This window comes from Myiozetetes cayanensis, unplaced genomic scaffold (genome assembly GCF_022539395.1).
Source record: "Myiozetetes cayanensis isolate MyiCay16 unplaced genomic scaffold, myiCay2020 scf14, whole genome shotgun sequence".
NCBI classification, from domain to species: domain Eukaryota; kingdom Metazoa; phylum Chordata; class Aves; order Passeriformes; family Tyrannidae; genus Myiozetetes; species Myiozetetes cayanensis.
In genome coordinates this window covers 20,544,706-20,570,018 of record NW_026087048.1, presented here as the reverse complement: position 1 = coordinate 20,570,018, position 25,313 = coordinate 20,544,706, and the positions used below count along the sequence as shown (strand labels likewise).

Below are 25,313 nucleotides of genomic sequence, written 5' to 3'. Positions count from 1 at the left end.
TGCCCTCAGCAAGTCCCAGAAGGAGGTGTTATCCAAGAGGCTGGTAAAGGAGGATGGTCTTGCTCAGCTGCACCCCAGCCTCCTCTTGTCTGGACAGGGCCAGGCTGCAGTCAAGCAGATGAAGGACATAGCTCAGGTGGGAGGCCTGGAGCTTCTTCCCAGCACTGTGAGAGCTGTGAGACCAGCCCCAGCAGGTAGGTAGCCACGTCTGGGCAGAGGTCCACAGCATCCAGCCTGGGGGACAGGGGCAGGAGCACCAGGAGCTGCTGCAGCAGTCAGTGTTCACTGGGCAGGGCACTGGCAGTGTGCCCTGGCCATGGGCTGGGGGTGCCCCAGCAGCTGCAGGAGAGAGGTGCTGGTGCACATCAGCTCCTGGGATCAGCTGGGATGCACAGTCCTGCACAGCTCCAAGAAGGGAATGTTCCCCCATGCCCACAGGTTCTAACCCCCAGAGGAGTAGGGAGCTGTGCCTCCAGGCTCTTGAGACACTGGGCGCTGCCCGGGGCTTTTCGGCTCCGCCCGGGGCTGTGGGCCCTGCCCGGAGCTGTGGGCCCTGCCCGGGGCTGTGGGCCCTGCCCGGGGCTGTGGGCGCTGCCCGGAGCTGTGGGCCCTGCCCGCCCCCGGCGCGGTGGGCAGCGCCCCCTGCCGGCCCCGAGGCCGCTTGACGGGCGGTGGCGGGCGGAGGACGGGCGGTCGCACAGCCGGGACGCGGTCGCGGTCCAGGGCTCTTAGTCGCAAAGGTAGCGATGAAGTCAGAGACGTCACCCGAGTTCTTTCCGCAGCTCCGAGGTCGACGGGCCGGTACAGCTCAATATCGGTGACAAAAAAAACCCAGAAACGGCCCAGCCGACTGGCCCCGTGACGGTGGTGAGCAGCCGGTGCCGGCTGGCCCCGATCATCAGTTCTGGGGACACTGGGGACAGTTGCTGAAACTCAGCGGTCAGCAAGAGGGACCCGGGCAGGAGCGTACTGACTCCAAGGGGAAAAGGAAGGCAAGGCAGAAACGGGATACCGAACACTGTCCCCCGACTGATGCACTGTCCCCCGAGGCCCATCTGAGCTGCCCGGCGCTGGGAGATGGCGCTGGGACACTGATATTTGGGATTTGGTGCGGGGACAGCCCCGGGCCCTGGCGGTACTGGGGCACTGTGGCGTGAGGGGGAGCGGGCTGTGGCTGTCCAGAGCTGAGGGCGCGCCAAGCACCGCAGTAGGAGTGTTACAGCAGAGGGTCCCTGGAGCGCAGCCACCAGCAGAACGTACAAATGCCAGTCCTGGGTTTAGCTCGAGGCCAGTGGAACGCCGGGCTGCCCTGGGGCCGGAGTGTGTGGGGCGGCGGCGGGTGCGGCAGACTCCCCACAGCGGCGAGTCAGGCGCTGCCGTGCGGGCTGCGCTGCTCACGTGTAACCGCCGGGCCGCCGCTGCGCGGCACCGACACGGCGGCCACGGCGGGGTTAACATACACCGATCAGAGCAGCGAAGCCCCTCCGACGGCCAGCCCTGACCTCCGAGCCGCTCTCGCCCGTTCCCCGCTCTCTCCCCGTTCACCCTCCCGCCCCCCTCAGGTGCGCCCCCCCCCGGCGCTGTGAGGGAGGGGTGGGGCCGGCTGCAGAGACCCCGCCCTCTGCCGACAGCCCATTGGCCAGGGTCCGCGTGACGCACAGCCCAATCAGGAGCTGCCACACGGCAGATCCGGCTGCGGGGGCGGGACTTCCGGCCGCGGCCCCGGCGCTTCTTCTGCCGCCGCCGCCGCTCCCGGACCCGCCGCTCTCGCCGTCCCCGCTGCCCCCGCTCCCGCCGCTCCCGCCGCCATGTCCGCGCCCCGGCCCCCGCCGCGGGCCCTGCCCGCAGCGCTGCTGCTGCTACCTCTGCTCTCCCTCGGTGCCCGTGCCTCCGACGTGGTGGAGCTCAGCGATGCCGATTTCGAGAGCGGCCTGGCCGAGCGCCCGGGGCTGGTGCTTGTGGAGTTCTTCGCGCCCTGGTGAGGGGCCGCCCGGGGCGTGCGGGGGCGGCGGGGCCAGGCGGGTGGGGGGCCGGGCCGGGCTGGGCCGGGCCGGGCGCTCGGCCGGACTGACCCCCTCGTCCCCACAGGTGCGGGCACTGCAAGCGGCTGGCGCCGGAGTACGAGTCGGCCGCGACCCGGCTGAAGGGGATCGTACCTCTCGTGAAGGTGAGCACCGGCTCCCCCAGCGGGGCGGGGCGGGCCGGCGGACGGGCTCCGGCCCTGCGGGGCTCGGCGTGCTCCGACGGGCCTCGTCTGCGTGAAGCATTGAAGCCCAGGAAGCATCTGGAAGTGGAGCCCTGCAGGACTGCAGCCGCGCAGCTGGTGTGCGGAGAGTGTCGCGGCTGCGAGGGCTCTCCCCAGCCGGGCAGAGGAGGCCTGCCGTGAGCTGTGTGATGAGGTGGAGAGCGAGCACCGTGTTGCACCTACCCAGTGAGGGTTGCTGGCCAGGAGCCTTCTTTTCTGCCACAAAACTTGTATAGTTTTCTCAAATCAGTTTCTTGCTTCCTTTATGGGAAGTGGCATGGACTCTTGGACAAGTCAGCCTGCTTTCTTCAGGTGTTGTAGGAACTCTTTTGTACTGACAAGGTGCTGAGAAATTCCTTGTTATTGGTTACAAGAAACTGTCCTTTCTAATATTTTTTTTGTGCGTATATGGCCAAAGTTGTCTTTACAGTATTTCCTCTAATATTTTTCTAGACTTCTCATTACACTTGTGCTATCTCCCTCCCAGTCTGGGCTCTCCAACACCAGGGGCCATGTGATGGATTGCTCCAGTTCCTTGGCTGGGTTGGGTGTGTTAGGGCTGGATCTCGATCTGAATAGCAAGGTTTCTCTCCCTTAGGTTGACTGCACAGCAAACTCAAACACCTGTAACAAGTATGGAGTCAGTGGATATCCTACCTTAAAGATTTTTCGAGATGGAGAAGAGGCAGGAACCTATGATGGGCCCAGGACAGCAGGTAAGAGCTGGTCAGCAGTGCCTGGATTGCTGAACTGTTGCAGGAGGCAGGCCTACGTGTAACAGCCTGCTGTCCAGGGATATGCAGGAGGTTCCCACCTACACATACACCACCCTCTTGCCCTTTTCAGAACTCTTTGTCCTGGCAAAGCCCTGGATGTTTATTTTCCTGTGAAGGTTTCCACGTTAACTCCTAGTTCCCAGGATGGTAGAAAGTTCCTGTATGAAACTGGTGGGAACACTCCTTCAATTCACATATTTATTATAGCAGAGACATGTATGGATTCTGCAGAAACAATTTTTGGATTAGGAAGCTTGGAAAGTGTCTTTTGGAATCTAGTATTGATCCCTTTAATTGTTTTACTCCTCTTTCAAGATGGGATTGTCAGTCATCTCAAGAAACAGGCGGGACCTGCTTCAGTGGCTCTCAGTTCTGTGGCTGAGTTTGAGAAGTTCATTGGTGATAAAGATGCTTCTGTCGTGGGTGAGTAGAGGTAGTGCAGTGTGAAATGAGCAGGCACTGCACTCTGGGAGCTCATGTGGAAGGATCAGAGGCAGTACCACAGGCTGTAGCAAGGGAAATTCCAGATGGACACAAGCAAAAAAGCTGTTGGTAATGAGAACAATAAAGCCCTGGAACATGTGCCCAGAGGGATTTCAAAGACTTCAGCCTGGTTTCACAACATGGTTGAACAAAGCTCTCAGTAGGCTGGTCCTGCTTCAAGTGGGAGGTTGGACCTGAGGACCCCGGGGAATTCCTTCCAAACTTTTTTTTTTCCCCTCGTCCTCTGGCTGTGATGCCCCCGCCGGCACCATAGTATATGTTTTCCAAAGGTGGTTGCTTTCTTGGCCAACTGACAACAGGTGGCTTTGGGCTGCTGGAAGGTACATTTGGGGCTCTGGTGGCATTGGGAGGCTGTTGGCATCAGGTAATGTGACTGTGGTTACACATAGCAACAGCAATTGTGCAGATCAGGTGTGCTGTCTCGCATATGAGTATTGATCAGCATCCTCAGACTTACTGTTATGAAGTGCTAATGGCAGTTGTTGCCACTGGCAGTGTCACATGGTCACCAATGGATGTTTGGGTGCTCAGTGGACAATTGCCTTTGGCTGAATGACCAAGCTGAGCAGCTCCTGAGTAACTTCTGCTGCTGGAAGGGAGAGAGTGCAGGGAGGTTCAAAAGAGTGGGAGAGAAACAGTGAAAGGTGAAGGCCTGAACATACATTGGAAGATTGTATTCCAGGAGTGATCTTTCAGTGAATTGTAGAGAAAAATGCTGAGGGCTGCAGAGGGACTGCAGCTGTGTCAGTTTGGGGTCACCATCTACCTTTCTGCTCCAGGCTTCTTTAAGGATGCATCTGGGGATGCTTATTCGGAGTTCATGAAAGCAGCCAACAGCCTCAGGGACAACTACCGCTTCGCACACACTTCTGAGGAGCAGCTGGTGCAGAAGTATGAGGAAGATGGAGAGTAAGTTACTTAACGCAGAGCTTTCTTGTTATCGAGGCATTTGGAACAAATTTGTGTATTCTGGTTGTTAACTGGGTTCAATTTGTGAACATAGCATAAGGTCTGGTTTCTTCCCCAGTTGCCAGTGGTGTATCCTTTTTATCTCTTTTGAACTGAGATAGAAAGGTGCAAATGGTTGCAGGCTCTGTAAGGTTAGCGTCTGCCTGTGGCCAGGAAATATCTCAACAGAGGCATTTTGCTTCCCCATTGTTTACTATGGTGGGGGGTTTGTTTCTCATTGTGGCCTATTTGGATCATGGAGGAGGCTCTGACAGGTTCAACTAATGCAGTAGTGCCACCAAGAAACTAGACAGTGTTGTTAGAGGTATGAATGGTGAGTGGGAATAGTCTCTGGAGAATGGGGTCTTGCATCATCTGGCTGCTGCCCTTGGACTCCCAGGGACCCATTGAAGTAATTCACAATACTTGCTTCCCCGCAGGGGAATAGTCTTATTCCGTCCTCCACGCCTGGCCAACAAGTTTGAGGAGAGCTCCATCAGGTACCCAGAAGACAAAATCACCAGTGGAAAGATCAAGAAATTCATCCAGGAGAACATGTGAGTGATTCCTCACCAGCAAACGTGACAGACTAGCTTTGTCCCTGTCAGAGCTTGTTTTCCCAGCTGGCATCGCTGCCACTTCCTGCTTCATGTCTTGGCACTGCTCCCCTTTGGGGACACCTTCCTGAAATCCTGGACTGGCTGTTGGCATGCACTCTCCATATTTTAACTATGATTCTGTTTAAAAACAACTTATGAGAAGTGTGCCAGCTTTGGCCTTATTTAGATCACTTTAGCCGCTGATGTGGCTGGAGATGGAGATTGAACTCAGAATAATCTGGTATAGGAACGAACAAAGTGTTTCTTCCTGGGAAGCAAGTGTGCTGTGTTGAGCCTGTTCTGGGGTCGTGGGCTGTGCTAACACCTCTCTCATTGACAGCTTTGGTATCTGCCCACACATGACTGAAGACAACAAAGACTTGATCCAGGGCAAGGACTTGCTGGTGGCATACTACGATGTGGACTATGAGAAGAACGCAAAGGGGTCCAACTACTGGCGCAACAGGTGGGAGGGGTGGAGGGCAAATCAGCCTTGCAATGTTCCTGTCTTGCTGTGGTTCCACAGCTTGAGTGACAGTCCTCTGAAACCCTGCCTGCTTTCTCTTGGATCCCTGATCCTTAGGGACTTAGACCTTTCCCACACACTGCCTCACAGCTGTGGTGTGCAACTCCATCCTTCGTGTTCCCCGATGCCTGAGACACCGGGTTCATGCGGTCAGGGTGGAGGATGGAAACACACAACACTTACCTCAGTCACCATAGACACAAGCTTACTGCTCTGCTTCTCGGACCATTTCTGCAGGGCTCTGCAGAGCACACTGTGCCACTGAATTCCTTGTCCAGCGTGCCCATGTTACATCATGTCTAAGAAGATGTTCCAAGAAATAATGCTTTGTCTTTTTGTTTATTTTTTCCTTTCAGAATTATGATGGTTGCAAAGAAATTCTTGGATGCTGGCCATAAACTTTCCTATGCTGTTGCTAGTCGGAAAACCTTTGGTCATGAGCTTTCCGAGTTTGGTCTGGACAGCAGCGTGGGTGAGGCCCCAGTTGTTGCCATCAGAACTGCCAAAGGAGATAAATACGTCATGCAAGAAGAGTTCTCGTGAGTTCTTGAACTTCTAGTGTTGGATCTCACTGGATGGACTGTGGTCTGCAAGTCTCTGACCAGATGACACTTTGTTAACTTGGAGGAAATAGGAAAACTGAATGATAATGGTTGGAAGAAATGATTGCTGGGTCAAAATGGCTCCTCCTCTCTAGAGAGCTTGAAGCCCTTCCTGTTACATAAAGGGGGGGGAATTTAAACAAAGGTATTGAAGTGTCTGGTTAGGCACTAGGGTGCAATAAAAGGCAAAGGAAATAGTTGTACCTTTCATCTTGAAAAAATAAACCTAAGGGTGCTAGAAACCTGAAACTTCAAATGGGATGTGCATCCAGCCTCCTGTCAGAGCCCTTAAGGGCTTCTGTGTACTTGTTCTGGGGTCTAAGTCAGCCCAGACTGGTGCTGTCAGAGATGCAGGTGGCATCTGTTGTGTGGGTGGAAGGAGCTTAAATCAGCCTTGAAAGTTTCCCTCTCTCATCCTATGTGTGTGATGATGGCTGTAATATCATTTCTCTTTCAGCCGTGATGGAAAGGCTCTAGAGAGATTCCTGCAAGATTACGTTGATGGAAACTTGAAAAAGTACCTGAAATCAGAGCCTATCCCTGAAAGCAATGATGGCCCTGTAAAGGTGAGTGCTGCATGTGGATATGGAGACTGTTCAGCAGCAACTTCAGCAGCAACTTCAGTGCCAGTGTGGAGTACTGTGCATGTGGCATGGTGGCAGCTTGAGGAACCTCTGCGGTGATAGATGGAGGAATTACTTGCTCTCTTGTTGCACTGCAGCTTTCTGAGGCAAGGGAGACATGCAGCTTGCAGTTTGGGTTCTGTTTTGTTCTCTTAGCATGGTAACTGCTGCTTGAGCACAACAACTATGTGCTTCACAAGTGCAGCATCATCCAGATTGCCAGGGATTAGGCCTGCTCTCTTGGCTTGTGCTCCTTTTGTGGCGTGGCCTTCCTGTTGGTTGTGACTGCACTCTTTTAGGGAGCTTTGTGTTCATCTCATCTTTGGGGACTGCCTCTCATCCTCCCAGGCAGTTCTACCCTGAGTTAGAGCATTTCCTATCACAGCTTTATGATGAGGCCCTCATATAGGAGTGGGAATCACTGTGTTTGTGGGGATGGGCATGGCCTCAGCTGGCCCTGCTACGCTGATTCCTCAGCTTGGAATTTGCTGGGACTAAAAAGAAATGGTTTTGTCCTCCTCCTGCAAAGAGACCATGTGCAGACCTCACTTGCAGGTAGTCCTGGTATGTTATGGCAAACTTTTACTGGCACACTGAGGATGAGGAGTGCTGTGTTTGGTTGTTTTGCTGCTTGCTGTGCAGGTGAGGGAGGCCCAGGCTTGGGTGGAGTGTGTGGAACATGTCATGTCACAGCCTGTACCTGACTTGGAAGGAGCTAACTATGTGACCAAACCTTACAGGTGGTGGTAGCTGAGAACTTTGATGAAATTGTTAATGCAGAAGACAAAGATGTCCTGATAGAGTTCTATGCACCATGGTGCGGCCACTGCAAGAATCTGGAGCCCAAATACAAAGAACTGGGGGAGAAGGTAGGTCTGGGACTCTTGCAAAAGTGAACTAGGATTTTGCAGCACAAAACAATCCTGCAGGTTGTTTTTAGCCTCTATGATAACAGGACGTAACTGTGCCTTCCTGAGGACTGAGTTTTGGCATCTCTGGTAAGTGCAGACAGACATCCCGTCAGCAGGATCTGTGGTAGCAACCACAGTAGTAGGTTTAGTCTGTTGCCCTTGGCTTGGCATAGGAATGTTCCCTGATTCAGTGACTGGCCTCAACTGGCCAAGCTCCTTTTTGGATCTTTTCCATTTGCATGATGATAGTCTCCCATTTGGGGAGGGATGGCGAGGTGGCATCATGTGTGCTGTCCTCTGACACTGCTGTCCCAACTGTTGCTGACTGCTGGGTTCCTGGAGTTTGGGTTTGGTTACTGATGGGCTCATTCTATCCACAGCTCAGCAAAGATCCCAATATCATCATTGCCAAAATGGACGCTACAGCCAATGATGTGCCTTCTCCCTATGAAGTCCGAGGGTAGGTCTGACTGCTCTGATGCCATGTGTTAGTGGGTGGATCCGACTCCATCTGCCATTGGCTACAGCACTAGAGCTGAAAGAGCCTCAGGGGAGGGGGTGTGTGGGGACTGACATGCAACTGCTGAGCAATAGCTTGATTTGGAGAAATGAAGAGTGGAAAAAAAAGGACATTGATCTGCCTGGATTTTCCAGGATTCTGGTGTCCTGGCTCTGCCGGGAGGTCTGTCCTGCTGCTTTGGAATCTGCTGTGATTCTGCTCCTGGCAGTGTGAAAATAAATCTGGGCTTGCTGTTCCAAAAGCAGTCAGTCAGCAAACTTGGACCTGTGACCTCTGCAGACCTGGCCAGGCCCTTGGAGGCCACACCTACTGCCTCAGAGCTGCCAAAGCTGTGCCATGTTAAACCAGGGCAGTGTGGGGTGCGAGCCCCTTCAGGGCTGGTCTGACAGAAATCAGAGCATGTCAGGAACTCAGGTGTCTCTTCTCTCTCCGCAGCTTCCCCACCATCTATTTTGCTCCAGCTGGCAAGAAGCAAAGTCCAAAGAAGTATGAGGTGAGTATTTTGTTATTCTTACTACTTTTTAAAGAAGTGAAGAGCGTCCAAGTGTCCAAATTACACTCAAGCCTCTCTGGAGTTTGGGATGGCACTGTGTCCTGTTACCCTGGGAACACACCTGGTGGTACCTGCTGGGAACATTGAACTGCATTCTGCAGGCCCTGGGGAGAGCTCTGCTTGCAGTCACCTGGTCTCCTGCCTGGCACCTGAACCCCCCTCAGCAGAGGGGAAGCCCATGGCAGGTACAGGCCCTGCCTCACTGTCTGTTTTCTGCAGGGGGGCAGAGAAGTGAGTGACTTCATCAGCTACCTGAAGCGGGAGGCAACCAATACTCCCGTGCTGCAGGAGGAAGATAAATCTAAGAAATCCAAAAAGAAGGTGAAGGAGGATTTGTAAAGTACCCACTTGCTGTCTTGTCAGGATGAGGTCTTTGTGAATTGGGGAAGCACTGGGCAGACTGGGGCCAGTTCTGGGCTATGGAGAGCCAATGGGCTGATGGGCCTCAGCTGCTGTATCTAGTAATGTTTAATTTCCTGCCGTCTCTTAGCTGCACTGTTGTTGGGCTCCCCAGACTGGTTTGTTTTGTGATTTGGGAAGGGTGGGGGGTACAGTTATTTTCTAATTTTTTTTGTACATTTGGAGAAGTGAAACAATAAAATGACCCCCTTAAGACCAAGTGTCTCTGTCCTGGGTGACCCACCAGACCTAACACTGGGATCCTGCTCTTCACAGACAGCAGCTTCCTGCTGTGAGTCATTCCTTTCAGTGAGCTCTCACGTCTGTTCCTAACCATTGAGCCCAGCCGTCTACCCCATTCTCCTCCTTCCTCAGCTACCACAGTCCCTCCAGAACATAGCAGCTGCAACTATGCCAGTGTGCTGGGCTTCAGGTGCTACATTTATACACATTTTTGGCTTCTGGACTCTGATCACAAGTGCCTTTGCTGTCTATGTGCTGTCTCAGCGTGTTCAGAGGAACGTGGTGCTCACTGTGACTGTTGGATCAGAGCAGTGCAAGCACAGGGAGCAGGCTGGCGTGGGGCTGGCTGCTCAGCAGCAGCAATAAATGAGCTTTGAAGCTGGTGCAGAAGTAGTCAGGTGGAGGGGAGGAGTGCTACTTCCTACAGACTACCCAAACACAGGTAGGGCCGGGACTGAGAGTTTCTCATAGCCAGGTGCTTGGCTGAGGTGAGGGCAGTTAAGACCAGTTAATAATAAGATCATTTTGTCTCTTGGTGGGAAACAGGCTCGGAGCTGTGAGTTACTCTTCAGGAGGGAGAGGAATAGACCCGGTGTTGTGGTTGGGTGGTGTGGGTTGTAACTGACCATCTGGGACTACAGGGACTTTCCTCTGGGAAGGGCAGGAGTGAGATGGGCTGACCTAGGGAGGGGCTGTTGCCCTGACAGGATTCTTGTGCTGCATGCAAGTTGAAGAGAGCAGCCTCGGCGCTCTCTGCAACAAAATAGCGAGCGTCGGTAAGTCCCTCTTGGTGCTCGATTCGTCCCGGCAGGCCCGATCTCAGCTGCTGCCGCCCACAACCTCGTAGCACCCGTGCCGCGGCCTCGAGGTGTACGTGCAGGAACCTGAGCCAGGGGCCTGGCCCGCCGCCCCGGTACCGGAGACGCCCGCGCAGCTACGCCCGCGGCCGCAGCATTGCACGGTGTGCGCGACGGGCGGGGGGGCACCGGGAGGCAACGGCGGGCGGGGCGGGCGCCGGGAGCCCCGCGACGGGGCTCGTGCTGAGCCGGCTATTTTTGCCGCCGGCCCGGGCTAATCCCCTGAGCCGCTTCCCGGCATTAGGTAACGGCGCGGCGGGATGCGCTCGGCGGCGGCCCCGGCCCGGGCGGACCCCGGCAGTCGCGGCGCGGCGGAACCGGCGGCGACGCGCCCTGTGCGTGCTGGGGGCCGTGGGCACTCGCCGCCGAGCCCCGGGGGCGCCCGGACCAAGGCCGGCTGGTAGCGGCGTGCGGCGAGGCAGGCCAGGGGCTGGCATGCCGGGTCCCTCGCCCGGCGGCTCCCCGGAGAGGGAGACAGGAGCAGGCGGGCGGCCGCGGGGGCCCGGCAGGGACCGGCGGGTGCGGTTCCGGCTGCCCCACACGGCTATCGCGCTGCCGACGGTGCGCGAGGAGGAGCGGCTCTTCTACCGGCGTCTGGAGGCACTGGCGGTGCCGGGGCCCGGCGGCTTCGGGCCACTCTTCGCCGCCGACGGCTGGAGCGACCTGACGGGTGAGAGCCCCCGGGCGACTCCGGGTCGAGCCAGGCCGGGAGTCACGGGCTGTGAGGGGCGGTACTGGGGAGAGCCGGGCAAAGGGTGCCAGTTTCGGGGATCCCGGCTGGGCTCTGAGCGCCGTCTTCCCTGTAGAGGACCGGCTGCTCCGGAAGCGCGTGGTGCGGGCCGGGCCGGGCGGGCCGCGGCCGCGGCCGGGGCAGGAGGTGTCGGTGAAGGTCCTGGGCGCCCTGGAGGACGGCGGGCTAGTGGAGCGGGACCCGCGGCTCACCTTCGTGCCTGGCCACGGGGACGTCGTGCAGGTGAGCTTAAACCAGTGCACTGTTCGGTGCGGCGCAGGGTCAGCGCCGCCCGGTGCCGCGCCTCATTAGCCTCACCATGCCCGTCCGCAGGCGCTGGAGCTGGGCGTCCCAACCATGCAGCCTGGGGAGATCTCCTTCTTCCTCGCCGCCTGCCCCTACGCCTATGGCCGCCCGGGCAGGTAGGGCGGGTGGGCAGGGGGAGCCATCAGGCAGGGACTGGAGCGGGCAGGGGCCGGGACGGCAGACGGACCGGGGTAGGTGGATGGGGCCGGGAAGGCAGAGTGGGCAGGGGGCAGCCGGCCATGTGCCCACAGAGAGCCCGACGTGCCGCCCGAGGCGCCGCTGCTGTTCGAGGTGACGCTGCTGGAGGTGCGGGACGGCCCTGACCCGCAGCCGCTGCCGCCCGCCGCCCGCCTGCGCCTGGGTTCGCAGCGCCGGGAGCGGGGCAACTTCCACTTCGCGCGGGGCGACTTCGCGGCGGCGCTACGCTCGTACCGGCTGGCCCTGCACGCCCTGGATGGTCCCGTTACCGGTGAGACCGGCCGGCCGGGAGGGAGGGCCCGGGGTGGCGGGGCCGGGACACTGACGCCGCCGCTCGCCCCGCAGCGCCTCCCGGGCCCGAGGAGGAAGAGGAGTTGCAGGAGCAGCGCGTGAAGTGCCTCAACAACTGCGCGGCCGCCGAGCTGAAAGTGGGGCGGGCGGAGGAGGCGCTAGCAGCCTGCGAGGCAGCCCTGCGAATCAACCCCGACAACGGCCGGGCGCTGCTCCGGCGGGGGCAGGTGGGACCCGCCCCGCCCCGCCCCTCTTTGCGCCCCTCGGCCCAGCCGCCCGCTACCCCCCACTCCTCTGCCTGTAGCTGCTGGCGGAGCAGGGCCGGGACGCGGAGGCCACGCTCGTCCTGAGGAGGGCATTGGAGCTCGATCCGACCAGCAAGGTGCGGGGCAGGAGTGGGTGGGTCCCGCAGGAGCTGGTACCGGCAGCGATGGGACGGGAGGGGTTCTCGCAAGAGTCGGTCAGGAACAGTCGGGCGGGAGGAGGTCCCCTAGGAGCCGGGACTATCGGGGACCGTCGGGGGTCCCACTAGAGCCCTGCCCGCTGCAGCTGCCCTTCCGCCCGCAGGTGATCCACGCCGAGCTCTCACGGCTATCGAAGCGTCAGAGCCCCCCATCTAGCACCGCCTCGCAGGACCCCCGCCACGACCCGATGCTGCCGCCGAGTCCCGGGTGCGTAGGCGAATTGGGCTGTGCGGAGACGGATACTCGTCCCGCACCGTCTTGGCGTGGGTAGCACCCAGGGCCATCTCTCCCCGCAGATCTCCTGCACCACCCACGGCAGAAGGAGCGGTCTGAGCGGCCCCGCAGCGCACCGGAGCCAGACCGAAGAGAGAGGAACGCTCCCGCACCGTCCTCCCCGCATTGCCCCGCCCTCCCCGGGGTGGAGAAGAGCGTTGCGGTGGGGGAGGACGGGGGGAAGAGCGGGGCTGCGTTCCCCTCTCTCCTCTCCGCCCCGCATCGCTCCCCCTGCTCCGCAGCGCTTTCCGCACGGCTCGTGACGTCACAGGGGCGTGCGCGCCGCGCCCCCTGCGCGAGGGGTGGCTGTGGCGCGTGCGCCCCATGCCCAGCTTTTTCGGCCCCGCCGGCAGAACGGCGGCCGTAGCCCGCGGCCAATCAGGCGGGGCCTGGCCGGAGAGACGCACCAGTGGGAGTGCAGCGAGGGTGGGGTCGGCACTGTGATTGGCTCTGGCGTTCTTTAAAGCCTGGCGCGGGGCGGGGCGCGGGGGGGGTCAGTGCGGGACGTGGCGGCGGAGTGGAGGTGGGAAGGAGCGGCGCCATGACCCGTGAGTGTGGGGGATCGGCCTGGGGGTGCCGTGCCGTGCCGGAACCCGGCCTGCGGGCAGCGGCTGGGCCGGGGCGGGAGGGCGGCGGAATCCGTGGGCGCGGGATGCGAAGCGGGCTGCGCCGCGGGGCCGGGGCGGGCCGTGCTGAGGTGGCCGCGCCGTGGCAGGCGGGAACCAGCGCGAACTGGCGCGGCAGAAGAACCTGAAGAAGCAGAGCGACTCGGGCAAGGGCAAGCGGCGGGACGACGGGCTCTCGGCCGCCGCCCGCAAGCAGAGGTGAGCGCCGGGCCGGCCCCGCCGGCCTCCCCCGCCCCGCTCCCCGCTCCCGCCCTGTGGCGGTGCCGGCTCCGCCGCCAGCCCCGCCGCGCTCCCCGCAGGGACTCGGAGATCATGCAGCAGAAGCAGAAGAAGGCTGACGAGAAGAAGGAGGGCAACAAGTAGCGGGCGGCCGCGCCAGGCCGCTGCCTCGGGGCCGGTCCCGCCGGCAGGATGCCCCGCACCGCCCTGGGCCGGGCCCCGTCGGGCCCCTCCGCCGCGCCGCGCGGCGCTGTCCCCTATTAAAGTAGCTGTGGAGCCCTGCACGCCGTGTCTGCCTGTCCGTCCGCCGTGCGGGGGGTGAGGGGGGAGCGGGCACCACCGCGGGAACGATCGAGGCCGCGGAGAGGAGAACTCAGCGCGGCGGTGATGGAGCGGCGGCATCTTCACGGTGAGGAACAAAGGGGAGGCTGGGCCTGGGCGGTCCCTGGGGCATCACCGGGGGTCAACGCGGGGAACGCAGTTGAGGGGCGAATGCCCCGGGGCGGGTGGGAGAGCGGGGAGGCTCGAGGAGCGAAGGCGGACGGGATGGCGCCGGAGCAGGCCAGGGCGCAGCCCGGGATCGGTGTCAGCCGGAGGGCGGCGGTGGAGAGATGGCGGACGGGCCTGCGCACCGAGGTACAACCGCGCTGCGGCACGGCCGGCGTGGGCCGAGCCGTAGCCGCCCGTGCCCCGCGCTACGTCCGGCAGCAGTGCGGAGCCGCCCGTGGGGCAAAGCCGAGGTCCAGCCCAGCGCTGAGGCCGTTGTTCATCGTCCTTTTAACCTGCCTGCAGGGTCAGAACAGCAGCGTCAGCCTGGCCCTGCAGCACGGGGCCGGGTTCCGCGGCAGCCGGCTGCTCCTCGCCGGGCGAGGTGCAGCACCGCCTCCACCACGCTGCTACCGTCGTTGGTGCTAGTGTCGCAGAAGAGGCAGCCGTGGGCCTGGGGGCGGCAGCAGGGGTCGATGCGGCCCCAAGGAGCTTCTGGTCACCATGGCCAAGTGCTGCCCGGGGGCTGTGTAGGCCCCCTCTGCCTCCATCACGCCGGCCCCAAGGACACTCAGCGTCACAGTGCATACCAGCAAAGGGCCTGGAGGGATGTGCTGGTGGCTCCAGGTAGGCTGCCCAGCAGCCCATGCTCATGGCATGAATAAGCAAGGCAGCACTTCCCCAGTGAACACTGGGCCCTGCCTGCAGCACAGGTGTCTGGCAGAGCCCCTCACATGCACTGGACTCTGTGAGCACCTGCAGCAGTGCTGCTGGCTTGGGGTGCCCTGTCAGGCTGGGACAGCCCTGCCATTCCCTCTCCATGGTGCCACCTCTTGTGGTGGGGTGTTGCAGGCACCCTGTTTTTCCCTCCTGTGGCTGCAGCCTGCATGGGCTGACGGCACAGACTCAGCTCAGAGTTTTGTATAAAAATGTATTGAAGGAGGTATTTACAGTGAACACATCACAGCAGGGGTGGCCAGGCAGAGCCCTGCTCCCCCAGTGCACCCTGTGGGTGCCAGGGCATCCAGACTGGGGGCTGAGCACCTGCTTGTGGCTTGCTCCAGCCCCTTGGGTGGTCCTGGCTCAGCACAGGGCTGGTGTCCCTGGAAGCATTCACCTTCCAGGACCCCCTCAGACTCTCAGATGCTCCATCTCCTAGGATGGGGGATCAGGGGAGGCCAGGAGGACCAGGCAGGGCCAGGCACAGGGCACACAGCAGGGACCAGCCCCAGGTACAGTTCATCCTGGCAGGGACTATGTGGTGACATTGATGCGCTGTGGGGCACGTCGTCGCCGCACGACACGTGGCCCCGTGCTGCTGCGCTGGTGCTCTGGCGAGCTGTGGAGGCAGAAGGGGCTCAGCAGCAGCCACAGGTAGAGCAGGACACAGGCCCAGCACGAGGACACCTTCACCCAGAAGGTCGACCAGCTGCCATGTGTGAAGGTGGTCTCCAGCACTGCATTTTCATAGCTGAGGGGAGAGGGCAGGTGTTGGGTGCTTGAGGGATGCTGACAGCTGCAGACACCAGGCCACCCTGTGTCCCAGCAGTCATGTGTCCCTGGGCATGTCCCACCTGCCGTGTACCCTCCAGCCCTGCAGACCTCACTGCATTGCATGGCTGCTGTTGGTCATTGGCCGGAGCAGTGCAGGTCTGTGGGCACAGAGCCCTGCGCGTCCCCAGCAGGCGCCAGCTTGGTGACAGCATCATGGCCTGGCACAGAGGGCTGGAGCAAGAGCAGGGAAGGCTGGGCAGCAGTGTGGGTCCCTACCTGAACCAGTTGGTGAGGGTCATCATGACGTAGAGCGAGGCAAGGAAGAAGACGAAGTGGAAGGCTGAGTAGCTGTAGACCACCCGGTCTTGCTCATCCTGGACAATGAACTGTCCCCTGGCTCTCTCCTCCACTTGCTCACATGTCTGTTCGGTTCCTGGGAGAGCGTGGGGGCATGGCAGCTCCTGCATGCTCCCCTCACTGGCACCCCCAGGCTGGGACACAGGTTCTGCCTGCTTTCCTGCACCCACTGTGCACCCACCTCTCAGTTCCTCCTCCATCTTCTCGGGGCAGCAGAAGCAACAGGAGGGTTTCTGCAGGAACAGCAGAGTGGTAGCTGCCCAGCCACATGGCCACAGTGGCAGGGCTGAGCCCTCCCTGGCACTGGGGCAGGAGGGTGTGCTGTGGCCAGTGCCTGTACTTGGCTGGACAGACCTGCCCCATGCTGGGGCTGTGATAAGGGCTTGGGGTGGTGGGTCTGGGGTGCCTGTGGCAGAAGGGCATGGGGCACAGCTGCATCCGTACTCACTTCAAACTCAAAGCTGTAGACTTTGACCATCCAGAGGGGCCCAAAAACCTCGGCAAGGTAGGAGGCTTCATTGCTGTGCCCAGGAGAGAGGCAGGAATCATAACATGGGCACACACTGCCTTGTGCCAGGCCCTCAGCCCATCCCATGGATCCCCCATGGCTGCAGGAGCCCTGCTGTGCTGTGTCTGGGGTCCCTGTGCTGCCCCTGCCCACCCACCAATGCCCCATCTGCTCTGGCCCTGCCACTCCTCAGGACATTCCCAGCTCTGCTTGCCATGGGAATGAGGTCCTTGTGTGGTGTCGGTTGGGCCAGTGCTGCAGGGGCCCTGCTCCCTGTGGGCAAACGCACCATGCAAAGAGCACGCAGGCGTACATGATGGCAGCGCCCAGCATGGCCACAGTGGTGTCCTCTGTCTGTAGCTCATCCTGCCGGACGCCCGGGAAGCAGACGGTGAGGTTCTGACCCTTGTAGAGCACTGTGAGGAGGCAGAGGTGAGACAGGCGGGGGCCCCCCCAATGGCGGGGGCTGCTGGTGGCAGGCAAGGGCACCCACCTCTCTCCGGGGGACGGCTGGACAGCGCAGAGAAGGTGAGGTACATTACGTAGCAGCTGATGATCGAGGACTGCAACAGCCCTGACCGTGGCTGCTCTGCAAGGGTGGGGACAGAGGTGTCACTGAAATCCCTGGTGTGCTGTAAGCTGGTGGATGAGCTCTGCTTGGGCCCTGGGTAGCCCCCTCCTGCCACCCCCCTGCCCAATGCCCTGCACCAAGGTACAGGAGGGGCTGTCAGGAGCCCTGGGGAGCTGGGTTCTACTCCAGAGCTCAAGTGCTGGCCCTGAGCTGGGAGGCACAGCCACCCCTAACCCAGGACACAGCTGGTCATCCAGTGCGGCAACCCCCACTGTGCTGTGAGATACCCACTGAGTCGCACACAGGGTGTGATGGAGATGAAGGACATGATGCCACAGAGGCTGCCATTGATGGTGAGCAGTGCCTTGTTGAGGTGACAGGCAGCCGGGTGGGTGTAGAACTTGTAGAGGAAGGAGAAGGCGGCGGAGGCAAGGGTGTAGAAGGCAGCCGTGGCCAGCAGCACGGCCAGGTACCAGCGTTTGTCCTGCGCGGCGCCTGTCAGCCTGTGGGACAGTGTGTGAGTGGTGGCAGGAGGTGGGCGCCCACCCGGTACCCCGGCACTCACCAGTTCTTGTTCCAGGTGTGTGCAAAGGCCGTGATCAGCACCAGCTGGATGAGGATGAAGGCGAAGCCCCCACAGACACCCGTGTAGTGCCAGGCTGGGGGGAGAGGGCAGAGGTAGGGATAGCTAAGGGCAGGTGGGGGCTGCGAGGGATGCCCAGGCTGGCAGCTTGGGTAGGGTGGGGAACACACCTTGGATGAAGTTGTCCTCAGGGATGAAGAAGCTGGCAGCCCAGAGGCCCACCAGTGCCAGCAGCTTCAGGAACCAGAACCTGCAGGGCAGTGAACATCAGTGGGACAGAGCCCCTGGCAGCCCCATCCTGGGACACCCTGTTCCAGCCCCGCAGCCCGCCCATACCCATTGTGGAGCTGCGCACGGCAGTCAGAGCTCGAGCGCACGTTGAGCAGCAGGGCAGCCTGTGCCAGGTGGAAGCAGGAGGTGCCGAAGCAGACCCGGTACACGGCCAAGGAGCCCACCAGCCGCTCACAGTCTGTGCCCCCAGGCAGGTGTTGGCACAGCACCACCGAGAAGGGCACCTGTAGGCACGGTAGGTGACGGGACAGGGCTGCTGGTGTTTCCACCCAGCACCCTCCAGGACCCATGGCATCCAGTGCACCCAGACTTCCGATATCCCCAGCATTCCCAATGCCACCCCAGTAACCCTGGGACCCCTAATACCCTGCACCTTTTGGTAGCCCTTGCACCCCTTTCCCCTTGACACCTCCAGCACCCTTGTCACTCCCAGCAGCCCTGTTACTATCCCCAACAACCCAGTACTCCTGACTCCCTGGCAATTCTGGCACCCCCAGTGCTCTCCTGGGTGCCCCAGGGTGCCTGGCACCCCCGTATCCCCAGCACTCATGGTACCCTTGAGACCCTCATCGCCCCAGGGGACCCCCAGCACTCCCAGCACCCTGGATGTCCCAGCTCCTGCTGTCACCTTCTCTGTGATGGCTTGGGCCACAGTGCGGGACAGCATGAGGCAGCACACGGCAGAGGCCAGGACATGCAGGAGCGTGTAGAGGATCCGCGTGTTCGTCGACATGCGGAGCCCATGACAACCGCAGCACAGCTGAGGATGGGGGGGGGGGGGCACAGTCAGCGAGGATCCCGCAGGGCCAGCACTGTCCCCCAAGCCTGGCCCGGCACCTTCTCCTCGCCCAGCCCTGCTCCCACCCCCACTCCCAGCCCCGCCAGGCCCCGAGTCCCACCTGGGAGAGCAGCGGGTGCAGGAGGTAGCCGTGTGCCCGTGTGCCCGCCATGGCCCGGCTCGGCTCTGCTCAGCCCCCGCGGCGCTGATGGGATTAGGGGATTGTCGGCTTGGCCCGCCCTGCCATCTGCTCGCTGCTCCCTCCCGGCAGCCACCCCTGGGACGCTCCGTGGGCAGTACCCAGTGATCCCCAGCCATGGGCAGCCCTGCCCGCACCCCGGCCCCCCACTGGGCAGGACGAAGCCGTGGAAGCCGGCCTGGGCGCAGGCGGGCATGGGGGGCACGTGGGGGCTGTGGATAATGTCAACCTGATCCCAGAGCAACACCCCGTGCGCAGGAGCTGTGGGGTGTGCGGTACTGGGGGTCTGGAGCAACCCCAGGCACAGAGGCACCCAAGGGACACGGGTACCACGCGGGGTAGGGGGATGGCATGAGGCACATCCAGCGGGGAGCGGGAACCCCCGGTGTCGGCAGGAGCTTGGGGACGAGCCAGGGAGTGCAGGGAGCCCTGAGCTGGGGCTGTCGTCACCTTCCTTCAGCTGCTCCGCAGCCGTTCCGGCTTTGCGCACGCAGCCCGGCCCGAGGGACGCGGTGTCCCCATCGGGTGCGTGAGTAACACCCGTGCGGGAAGGGAGCGGCAGCCGGGGCGGCGCTGCCGGGGCGGCCTCCGCCGGCCCAGCGTACCCCGAGCTCGGGGTCGCACGGCCACGGCCCAGCCGCCTCCGGCAGCGCCCGAGACCCGGCCAGGGCCTCGCTGCGGCCGGGCCCGTCCGATCATCCGTGTGCCAGCGGCGGGAGCCAAATCGGGATCGCTGACCCAGTAATCCCGGTTTAGCGCCGGCGGGCACCAGAGGGCGGCGGCGGGGCTGCGCCCGCCCGGCCCAGCTCCGCGTCTCGGTAGCGCCGGCCCCGGAGCACCGGGAGGGACCAAAGGGCCCGGACGGCCCGGGGAGCACCGAGAGGAAGCACCGAGAGGAACCGGCCCTCGGCGGACCCGGGGCGGGGGCGGGCCGGGCGGAGGGGCGGGGCCGGGCGGAGGGGCGGGGTCGGGCCGGGCGAGGCCCCGCCCCCACCGCGGTTAGGCGCGCGCCGCTCGCTCGCCGCGCCGGCGGCGCACGTGACCGGAAGCGGGTCCCGGCAGCAGCGGGATGGCGGCGGAGGGGGACGTGGAGCTGGAGCTGGAGACGGAGCCGAACGGCTCCGGCGGCGGCAGCGATGGGGCGGGCGGGCGCGCGGCCGAGAAGCCGCGGAAGCACGACAGCGGCGCGGCGGACTTGGAGCGCGTCACGGACTACGCGGAGGAGAAGGAAATCCAGAGCTCCAACCTGGAGACGGTGCGGCGGCGGGACGGGACCGGGACCGGGACCGGGCCGGGGTGGGGGGCTCGGCGCTGCCTGAGGCGGGGCCGAGCCAGGCCCTGAGCGCCGAGCCCGCGCGTTTGTGCCGGTGCCGATCCCGGTGCCCGTGCCGCGGTGCGGCGCTGACCCGCCCGGTGCCGCGCAGCGCGGTGACTGCGCTCGTTCTGGCAGGCCATGTCGGTGATCGGAGACCGGAGATCCCGGGAGCAGAAAGCAAAGCAGGAGAGGTAACAGCCCGCGCTCGCTCGGAGCTCGAGGGCAGTGCCCGCCCGGACACCGGCCCGCGACTTCCCGGTCTGACCATCCCGGCCCGTCCCCCGCCCTCTCTCAGCACACACCCCGCACTGCTGCGCCGGGGCAGTGACCGGGGAGGGCTTTCGATCATCGGAGGTTTGTCCGTCTCTTGTCGTAGGGAGAAAGAACTGGCAAAAGTGACCATCAAGAAGGAGGACCTGGAGCTGATTGTGAGTAGAGGCGGGACGCCGGGCGGGCCATGGCGTGTCCCAAACCCGGAGGAGGCTGGTGCACGGGAACCCTGAGGCCGGGCAGGTGTTCCCCCGGGTGGCTGCTGTCCACCACCCCCTGCCCAGCCCGTGGGCCCTGCCACCTACTGTACCGGGCTGTGGTTTCCCTGCAGATGACGGAGATGGAGATCTCCCGGGCCGCAGCCGAGCGCAGTCTGCGCGAGCACATGGGCAACGTGGTAGAGGCCCTGATCACGCTCACCAACTGAGCCGGGCCACGGGCATGGCTCTCACTGCACCAATAAAAGCACTGGTGGGACTGGCCTGTCTCTGTGGTCTGCGCAGTGCCAGGACCTGCCCAGCAGGTCCCACAGGGCTCACGGGACCCACAGGTGGGGCTCAGGCTGCAGGAAGATGTGTGTGGTATCACTTTGGCAGTACTGGCTGGGCACACCTGTGACTGGAGCAGGACAAGGTGACCTGCCTGAGCACCAACACTTGCTGCACTCCCCCTTTTAACCTCACCCCCCTGAGGCAGCAGTGACAGCCACTTGTGCATGCCCTGCCCAGGCTGGTGCCCACTCTGCAGGAAGGTGCAGAAGATGGTGGCCATGTCTGTAAGAACAATAGGGCCAGAGTGTGTAAGAAAAATCAAATCTTTAATCAAACCCCCTATCCCCCACAGGTAGAAAAGCCAAACCTTGCAGGAACAGGGTGAGGAGACAGGGTCACCACTGCCGACCCCAAAATAGGGCCCAGACTGACACCAGGGATAGTACAAGCAAAGGGAAGGTGTTGTGGAACAGATGGGTACAAAAGTCCTCTAATTCCTCCACAAGTGGGCGTGTTGGATCCAGGGGTGCTGCTGCACTCCTGCACAGCCTGCCAGGTGCTGCTGAGGCTACAGACTGGCAGCTGGTGGGACATGGTCTGTCCATGGACCTGGCCAGCATCGCAGACCATTGTCCTCTACAGTGCACAGGCAAGGAGCCCACCTGGTCTGTGCAGTACTGGCAGTGGGACACCACATCAGGGCAGGCACAGCACAGGCAGAGGAAGAGCTTGTCACCACAGGAGTGCCAGCACGCATCCTTTCTGTCCCTGCCCAGGCTCCGGCAGCTGGCAGGGCAGTGCCCTCCTGCCAGCATCAGTCACGCCAGACCCTCCTGCCCGTGCCCTTAGGTGGTTTTTCGCTTCTTGGCTGAGGGTCTCTCAAAGACATCCCGCACGCCTGCTGCCTTCTGCTTAAAGAACTTGGTGTTCTGTGCGCTCTCCTGGCCCCAGGCAGAGTCAAAGGACGTGGTGTCCTGGTCCACCAAGTGCGTGTACTTAGTCCGCCCTGAGCGCCCGAAGTTCTTGACCTGGGGAGCAGAAGAGCTCGTGAGCAGCTGCTCAGGGGGGCTACAGGATCTGCTGCTCCCCCCGGCCCAGAACCCCACCCTTTGGCCTGGCACATGGGCTGGGCACCCTCTGCCAGTGCACCCACCTGCATGACTTTGGGCAGGATAGTTTTGTTGAAGTGATCCTCAAGGGTTGGGGCACTGAAGTCCCTCTTGTACACCTCCTCATCCTCATCCTGCAGAAAAAGAACATGCCTGCTAAGCCTCAAAGGTTCCAGCCAGCACCAGAAGTGGGGGAGTCGCCCGCAGTTTGTATCGCTGCTCTGCCAGGGCTGCCACGGTACTTGTATCCCTATTAACTACTGCTGGATGGGGGGATGTGAGAATTGTCCCCGAGGCCACTTCCCTAACATGCAGGCCATAGCCCACATGGAATTAACTTGGTTCTGGCTGGGTCTGTGGCTCAAACAGCAGCATGGGGACAGCTCTGCAGCTTTGGCTTCACCTCAGCTGGGAACCCTCAACCTGATGTGGTCCAGTGAGGTCATGCTGAGTCAGCTTCAGCCCCATGACACCTCTACGGGCTGGCTCTTGTCCCAGGGTAACCTCAGCCCCAGAGCACTGCAGGATAGGGAAGGCTGCCCAGAGCAAAAAGGTGGCCCTGGGGTCTGGCACAGCCCCTGTGGCCATGCCCAGCCCTTGGCACACTCACCATGAAGAACGCGCCTCGGTGGTAGTACTTCTGCAGGAACTTGTATTTGCCCTTCACTGCCTTGTTGGTGATGACTTTACCGTTGGCCCGGAGCTCAGCTCGGCGCTCCTCTTCCGTCAGGTTCCGCATGCGCTCGATCTCTGCCTTTTCCTTCTCCATGCTGGGTGAGAGAGAAGACCCTGAGACCCCCATGTCCCCAGGGCAGCTTCCAGGACAGCAGCTATCACCAGCTGCCACCTGAGGGGTTACGTATTTACTGTCACGGAGCAAAGCTGCCCTGAGGGCAGGCAGGAAGGGCTCTGGGCACTTGGTCCAGCTGGGACCCTTCTGCCAAAGGGCAGCCTGAGGAAGAGGTGCCTTTTCTTTAGAGGAGCCTGTGGGCTCTCAGCCTCATGTCTGCACAGACAATACATACGCTTCTCGTTCCTCACGGTCCCGTTTGATGCGCTTCAGTTCACGGACCTTCCAGGCCTCGTACTCTTCCTCATCATTCTCATCATCTGTATCAAGAGCATCCAATGCTGCCAGCGAGCGTTTGTTCTCCTCCAGCTCCTTCTTTGCTTCCTCTTCTACGATCTGCAGCAAGGTCCAAGATAAACTTGCTGTAGTGACTGCCCCCCCGCGACCCCTAGCCCAACCCTCTGCACCTTGAGCGTGTACTTGCGCCTCTCCTCTGCCATCCTTTTTGCTTCCTGCTCCAGCTCCTTCTGCTTCAGGGCTTCTGCTTCTCGCTCCTGAACTGTGATCCTGTCCTTCCTGAGAGCAAGACCACAACAGCCTTCAGCCAGCACAGCTGCCTGGCCCCCCACTGACTCCAACCCCTCCCACACTGCAGCCGCTTTCAGCCTTTGCCCTCTGCAGGCATAGGCCAAGCCCTGGGCCTTTCCTCTTTCTGGGGGCTACAACATCCCTTTGCCACTGTACGGCCCTCACCCGAGGGCTCCACTCAGACTCCACCGCGTGATCCTGCAGTGACCAGTGCAGCTGATGAGAGGCTGTGGGTACAGGATCGCCCCTCACTTCTCAGCTATACCCTGCCAGGCTGTGACCATCCCACCTGGGGGAGGCAAATGGCTGCCCCATGGCGAGGAAGGGACCACGGCAGTGGGGTCTGCTCAGTCCCGAGCTTGTGACTCCTGAGTTCCTGCCAGGGCCGGCCCGTGCAACCGTGTCACCTACTTGCGGATGAAGACAGGTTTGAGACGCGGCTCCATTTCATCCTCGCTATCCGTGTACTCCTCGTACTCGGACTCCGACTCGGATTCTTCTCCAGACCGACCCTCATCTTCCAACTCCATCACTTCCATCTCCTCTGTTTTCCTCTCCTGCGCTCGCTGACGCATCATCCCCCGCCGACGCTCGATCTCCTAATGGTGAACAGCAGGGAGCGGTCAGAGACCAGCCTCGCTACTGCCTCCCTCTCTCCTCTGCCAAGCACGTGTGATGTTTGGACTGCTGGCTTTGAGAAGAGACAGCCGTCCCTCCGGATGCAGGGCCTGAGTATCCAGTCCCATGCAAGAGGATGGTCACCCACCAGGTAAGCCATGGCCAGGTGTAACACTTGTCAAGCTCCACCAGAAAACCCACATATCTGTGCAAAGGGCAGTTCCAGCCCGTGCCATTCCAGTTTCCCTAGGCCCATGCTCTAGCTCTGCAAGCGCACCTCATCATCGATCTCCTCCTCTTCCTCTTCACTGGTGTCCTCCCGCTCCAGCCGCCACGCTTCCCCCTCCACCTCCGAATCACTTTCTCCAACCACTTCAGGCTCCACGATTTTGCGGTGTCTCGCAAGCCTGCAACAGGCCCCAGTTAACCCATGGCACTCACAATGTAAAGGGGTTACAGGAAGGCTGTTGAGGAATCGATCCTGGCGAGGTAAGCACTGGCACTGCCAGGTGTGGAGAGAACTGACATGTGCTCCCCAAGGAAGCTGCAGTGGCTGGGCACAGGCAGCTCCTCACTGTCCATGCTTCAAGTAGGAATGGAGTTCTTAATGGGAAGCCTTCCTGTTACTGGAAACAAAACCAGCAGCAGCTCCACAGGAGGCAAGCAGCACCTGGTGCTCCCTGCCCAGAGCACACTTCACGTGACACTATCCCTCCCCACTGCCTCGAGCCTCAGCACACTGCACCAGTTTCTGTGTTGGAGCCTGCTTCTGCCACCCCCCCAAGTGCACCTGGATGTGGGGCTTTGCCTGGCTGGCTCCTGGTTGGAAGGGAGCCCCAGGGAGAGCACAGCACGGACGTGAGAAGAGTCACAGACTCTCCTGCACTGCCTGGACAACGTTCCCAGCTCCTGCCTGGTGTAGTTCTTCCCTGCAATGCCTCAGAGAGGTCTAGGCTCCCCAGACCCTACCCGATCCACCACTCACCGCTCCTCCACGTCCTCCGCGATGCGGTTCTGGAGGCGCCGAAGCCGGGGGTCGTTGGCCAGTTCTTCCTCCTGCTCCTCGGGCTCCACCTCCTGCTCCTTCGCCTTCTTGATGAACTGGAACTCCTCGTCTTCCTCCTCCGACGACTCCATGGGCGCATAGTCGGGCCGCTTGCCCGACACGTAGCGCTTCACCTTCACCTTCTCCATGGACAGCTCACCTGCGAGCGCCGGGCCGTCACCGGGGGTCCCGGCCCCGCGCCCCCCCGGCGCTCCCCGCGCCCTCCGGCCCCCCGCTCACCCTTCTCGTTGCGGACGGGCACGGCGCCCGCCGTGGACTGGATCGGCGGCTGCTTCATGAGCGCGCTGGGGACGGCCATGGCGGCGGCAGCAGGACCGAGCCGGACCGGGCCGGGCGGGCGGACACCGAGCTGCGGCGCTGGCGACACCGGAACCGGAATCGCGGCC

The 25,313-nt window shown here is 61.5% G+C and overlaps 6 protein-coding genes across 6 annotated transcripts; 4 read left to right on the top strand and 2 right to left on the bottom strand.

Annotated features, from left to right (window-relative positions):
* Positions 1 to 1,708: 1,708 nt before the first annotated feature.
* PDIA3 (protein disulfide isomerase family A member 3) lies at positions 1,709 to 9,426 on the top strand. Its single transcript, XM_050309989.1, has 13 exons — positions 1,709 to 1,978; positions 2,089 to 2,167; positions 2,844 to 2,961; positions 3,337 to 3,444; positions 4,305 to 4,434; positions 4,914 to 5,030; positions 5,413 to 5,538; positions 5,955 to 6,137; positions 6,658 to 6,766; positions 7,564 to 7,692; positions 8,115 to 8,194; positions 8,690 to 8,747; positions 9,027 to 9,426. Exons 1-13 carry the CDS (start codon positions 1,809 to 1,811, stop codon positions 9,144 to 9,146), a joined length of 1,527 nt encoding a protein of 508 aa, XP_050165946.1. The 5' UTR covers positions 1,709 to 1,808; the 3' UTR covers positions 9,147 to 9,426.
* Positions 9,427 to 10,741: 1,315 nt separating this feature from the next.
* On the top strand, positions 10,742 to 13,017 carry LOC126637069 (peptidyl-prolyl cis-trans isomerase FKBP8-like). The gene is given in 8 exon segments (XM_050309992.1): positions 10,742 to 10,976; positions 11,113 to 11,279; positions 11,370 to 11,510; positions 11,562 to 11,811; positions 11,886 to 12,058; positions 12,136 to 12,213; positions 12,399 to 12,502; positions 12,592 to 13,017. Coding segments are annotated over 8 exon segments (1,185 nt in total). The 3' UTR covers positions 12,629 to 13,017.
* A 33-nt stretch (positions 13,018 to 13,050) lies between these two features.
* SERF2 (small EDRK-rich factor 2) lies at positions 13,051 to 13,697 on the top strand. Its single transcript, XM_050309994.1, has 3 exons — positions 13,051 to 13,116; positions 13,284 to 13,392; positions 13,494 to 13,697. The coding sequence occupies exons 1-3, from the start codon at positions 13,110 to 13,112 to the stop codon at positions 13,555 to 13,557; spliced, it is 180 nt and encodes a 59-aa protein (XP_050165951.1). The 5' UTR covers positions 13,051 to 13,109; the 3' UTR covers positions 13,558 to 13,697.
* A 1,143-nt stretch (positions 13,698 to 14,840) lies between these two features.
* SERINC4 (serine incorporator 4) lies at positions 14,841 to 18,740 on the bottom strand. Its single transcript, XM_050309987.1, is given in 13 exon segments — positions 14,841 to 15,370; positions 15,670 to 15,872; positions 15,875 to 15,917; positions 15,919 to 15,983; positions 16,199 to 16,271; positions 16,548 to 16,674; positions 16,752 to 16,847; positions 17,121 to 17,332; positions 17,395 to 17,488; positions 17,583 to 17,662; positions 17,749 to 17,927; positions 18,332 to 18,463; positions 18,603 to 18,740. Coding segments are annotated over 13 exon segments (1,572 nt in total). The 5' UTR covers positions 18,654 to 18,740; the 3' UTR covers positions 14,841 to 15,153.
* Positions 18,741 to 19,724: 984 nt separating this feature from the next.
* On the top strand, positions 19,725 to 20,742 carry HYPK (huntingtin interacting protein K). The gene is made up of 4 exons (XM_050309993.1): positions 19,725 to 19,935; positions 20,131 to 20,186; positions 20,372 to 20,423; positions 20,597 to 20,742. The coding sequence occupies exons 1-4, from the start codon at positions 19,750 to 19,752 to the stop codon at positions 20,690 to 20,692; spliced, it is 390 nt and encodes a 129-aa protein (XP_050165950.1). The 5' UTR covers positions 19,725 to 19,749; the 3' UTR covers positions 20,693 to 20,742.
* Positions 20,743 to 21,063: 321 nt separating this feature from the next.
* On the bottom strand, positions 21,064 to 25,313 carry MFAP1 (microfibril associated protein 1). The gene is made up of 9 exons (XM_050309990.1): positions 25,147 to 25,313; positions 24,847 to 25,066; positions 24,139 to 24,268; positions 23,655 to 23,842; positions 23,123 to 23,231; positions 22,891 to 23,051; positions 22,476 to 22,635; positions 21,910 to 21,999; positions 21,064 to 21,784 (listed from the first exon to the last, which is right to left on the bottom strand). Exons 1-9 carry the CDS (start codon positions 25,223 to 25,225, stop codon positions 21,602 to 21,604), a joined length of 1,320 nt encoding a protein of 439 aa, XP_050165947.1. The 5' UTR covers positions 25,226 to 25,313; the 3' UTR covers positions 21,064 to 21,601.

Coding starts and splice junctions, on each gene's coding strand:
- MFAP1 (XM_050309990.1), bottom strand. CDS start 25,225: ATGGCCGTCCCCAGCGCGCTCATGAAGCAGCCGCCGATCCAGTCCACG. Junction 23,232..23,654: donor AAACCTGTCTTCATCCGCAA/GTAGGTGACACG, acceptor TCTTGCTCTCAG/GAAGGACAGGATCACAGTTC. Junction 22,636..22,890: donor GACCGTGAGGAACGAGAAGC/GTATGTATTGTC, acceptor TCTCTCACCCAG/CATGGAGAAGGAAAAGGCAG.
- PDIA3 (XM_050309989.1), top strand. CDS start 1,809: ATGTCCGCGCCCCGGCCCCCGCCGCGGGCCCTGCCCGCAGCGCTGCTG. Junction 2,962..3,336: donor TGATGGGCCCAGGACAGCAG/GTAAGAGCTGGT, acceptor TCCTCTTTCAAG/ATGGGATTGTCAGTCATCTC. Junction 6,138..6,657: donor GTCATGCAAGAAGAGTTCTC/GTGAGTTCTTGA, acceptor TTTCTCTTTCAG/CCGTGATGGAAAGGCTCTAG.
- SERF2 (XM_050309994.1), top strand. Junction 13,393..13,493: donor GCCGCCGCCCGCAAGCAGAG/GTGAGCGCCGGG, acceptor CGCTCCCCGCAG/GGACTCGGAGATCATGCAGC.
- HYPK (XM_050309993.1), top strand. CDS start 19,750: ATGGCGGCGGAGGGGGACGTGGAGCTGGAGCTGGAGACGGAGCCGAAC. Junction 20,187..20,371: donor CAGAAAGCAAAGCAGGAGAG/GTAACAGCCCGC, acceptor CTCTTGTCGTAG/GGAGAAAGAACTGGCAAAAG. Junction 20,424..20,596: donor AGGAGGACCTGGAGCTGATT/GTGAGTAGAGGC, acceptor GTTTCCCTGCAG/ATGACGGAGATGGAGATCTC.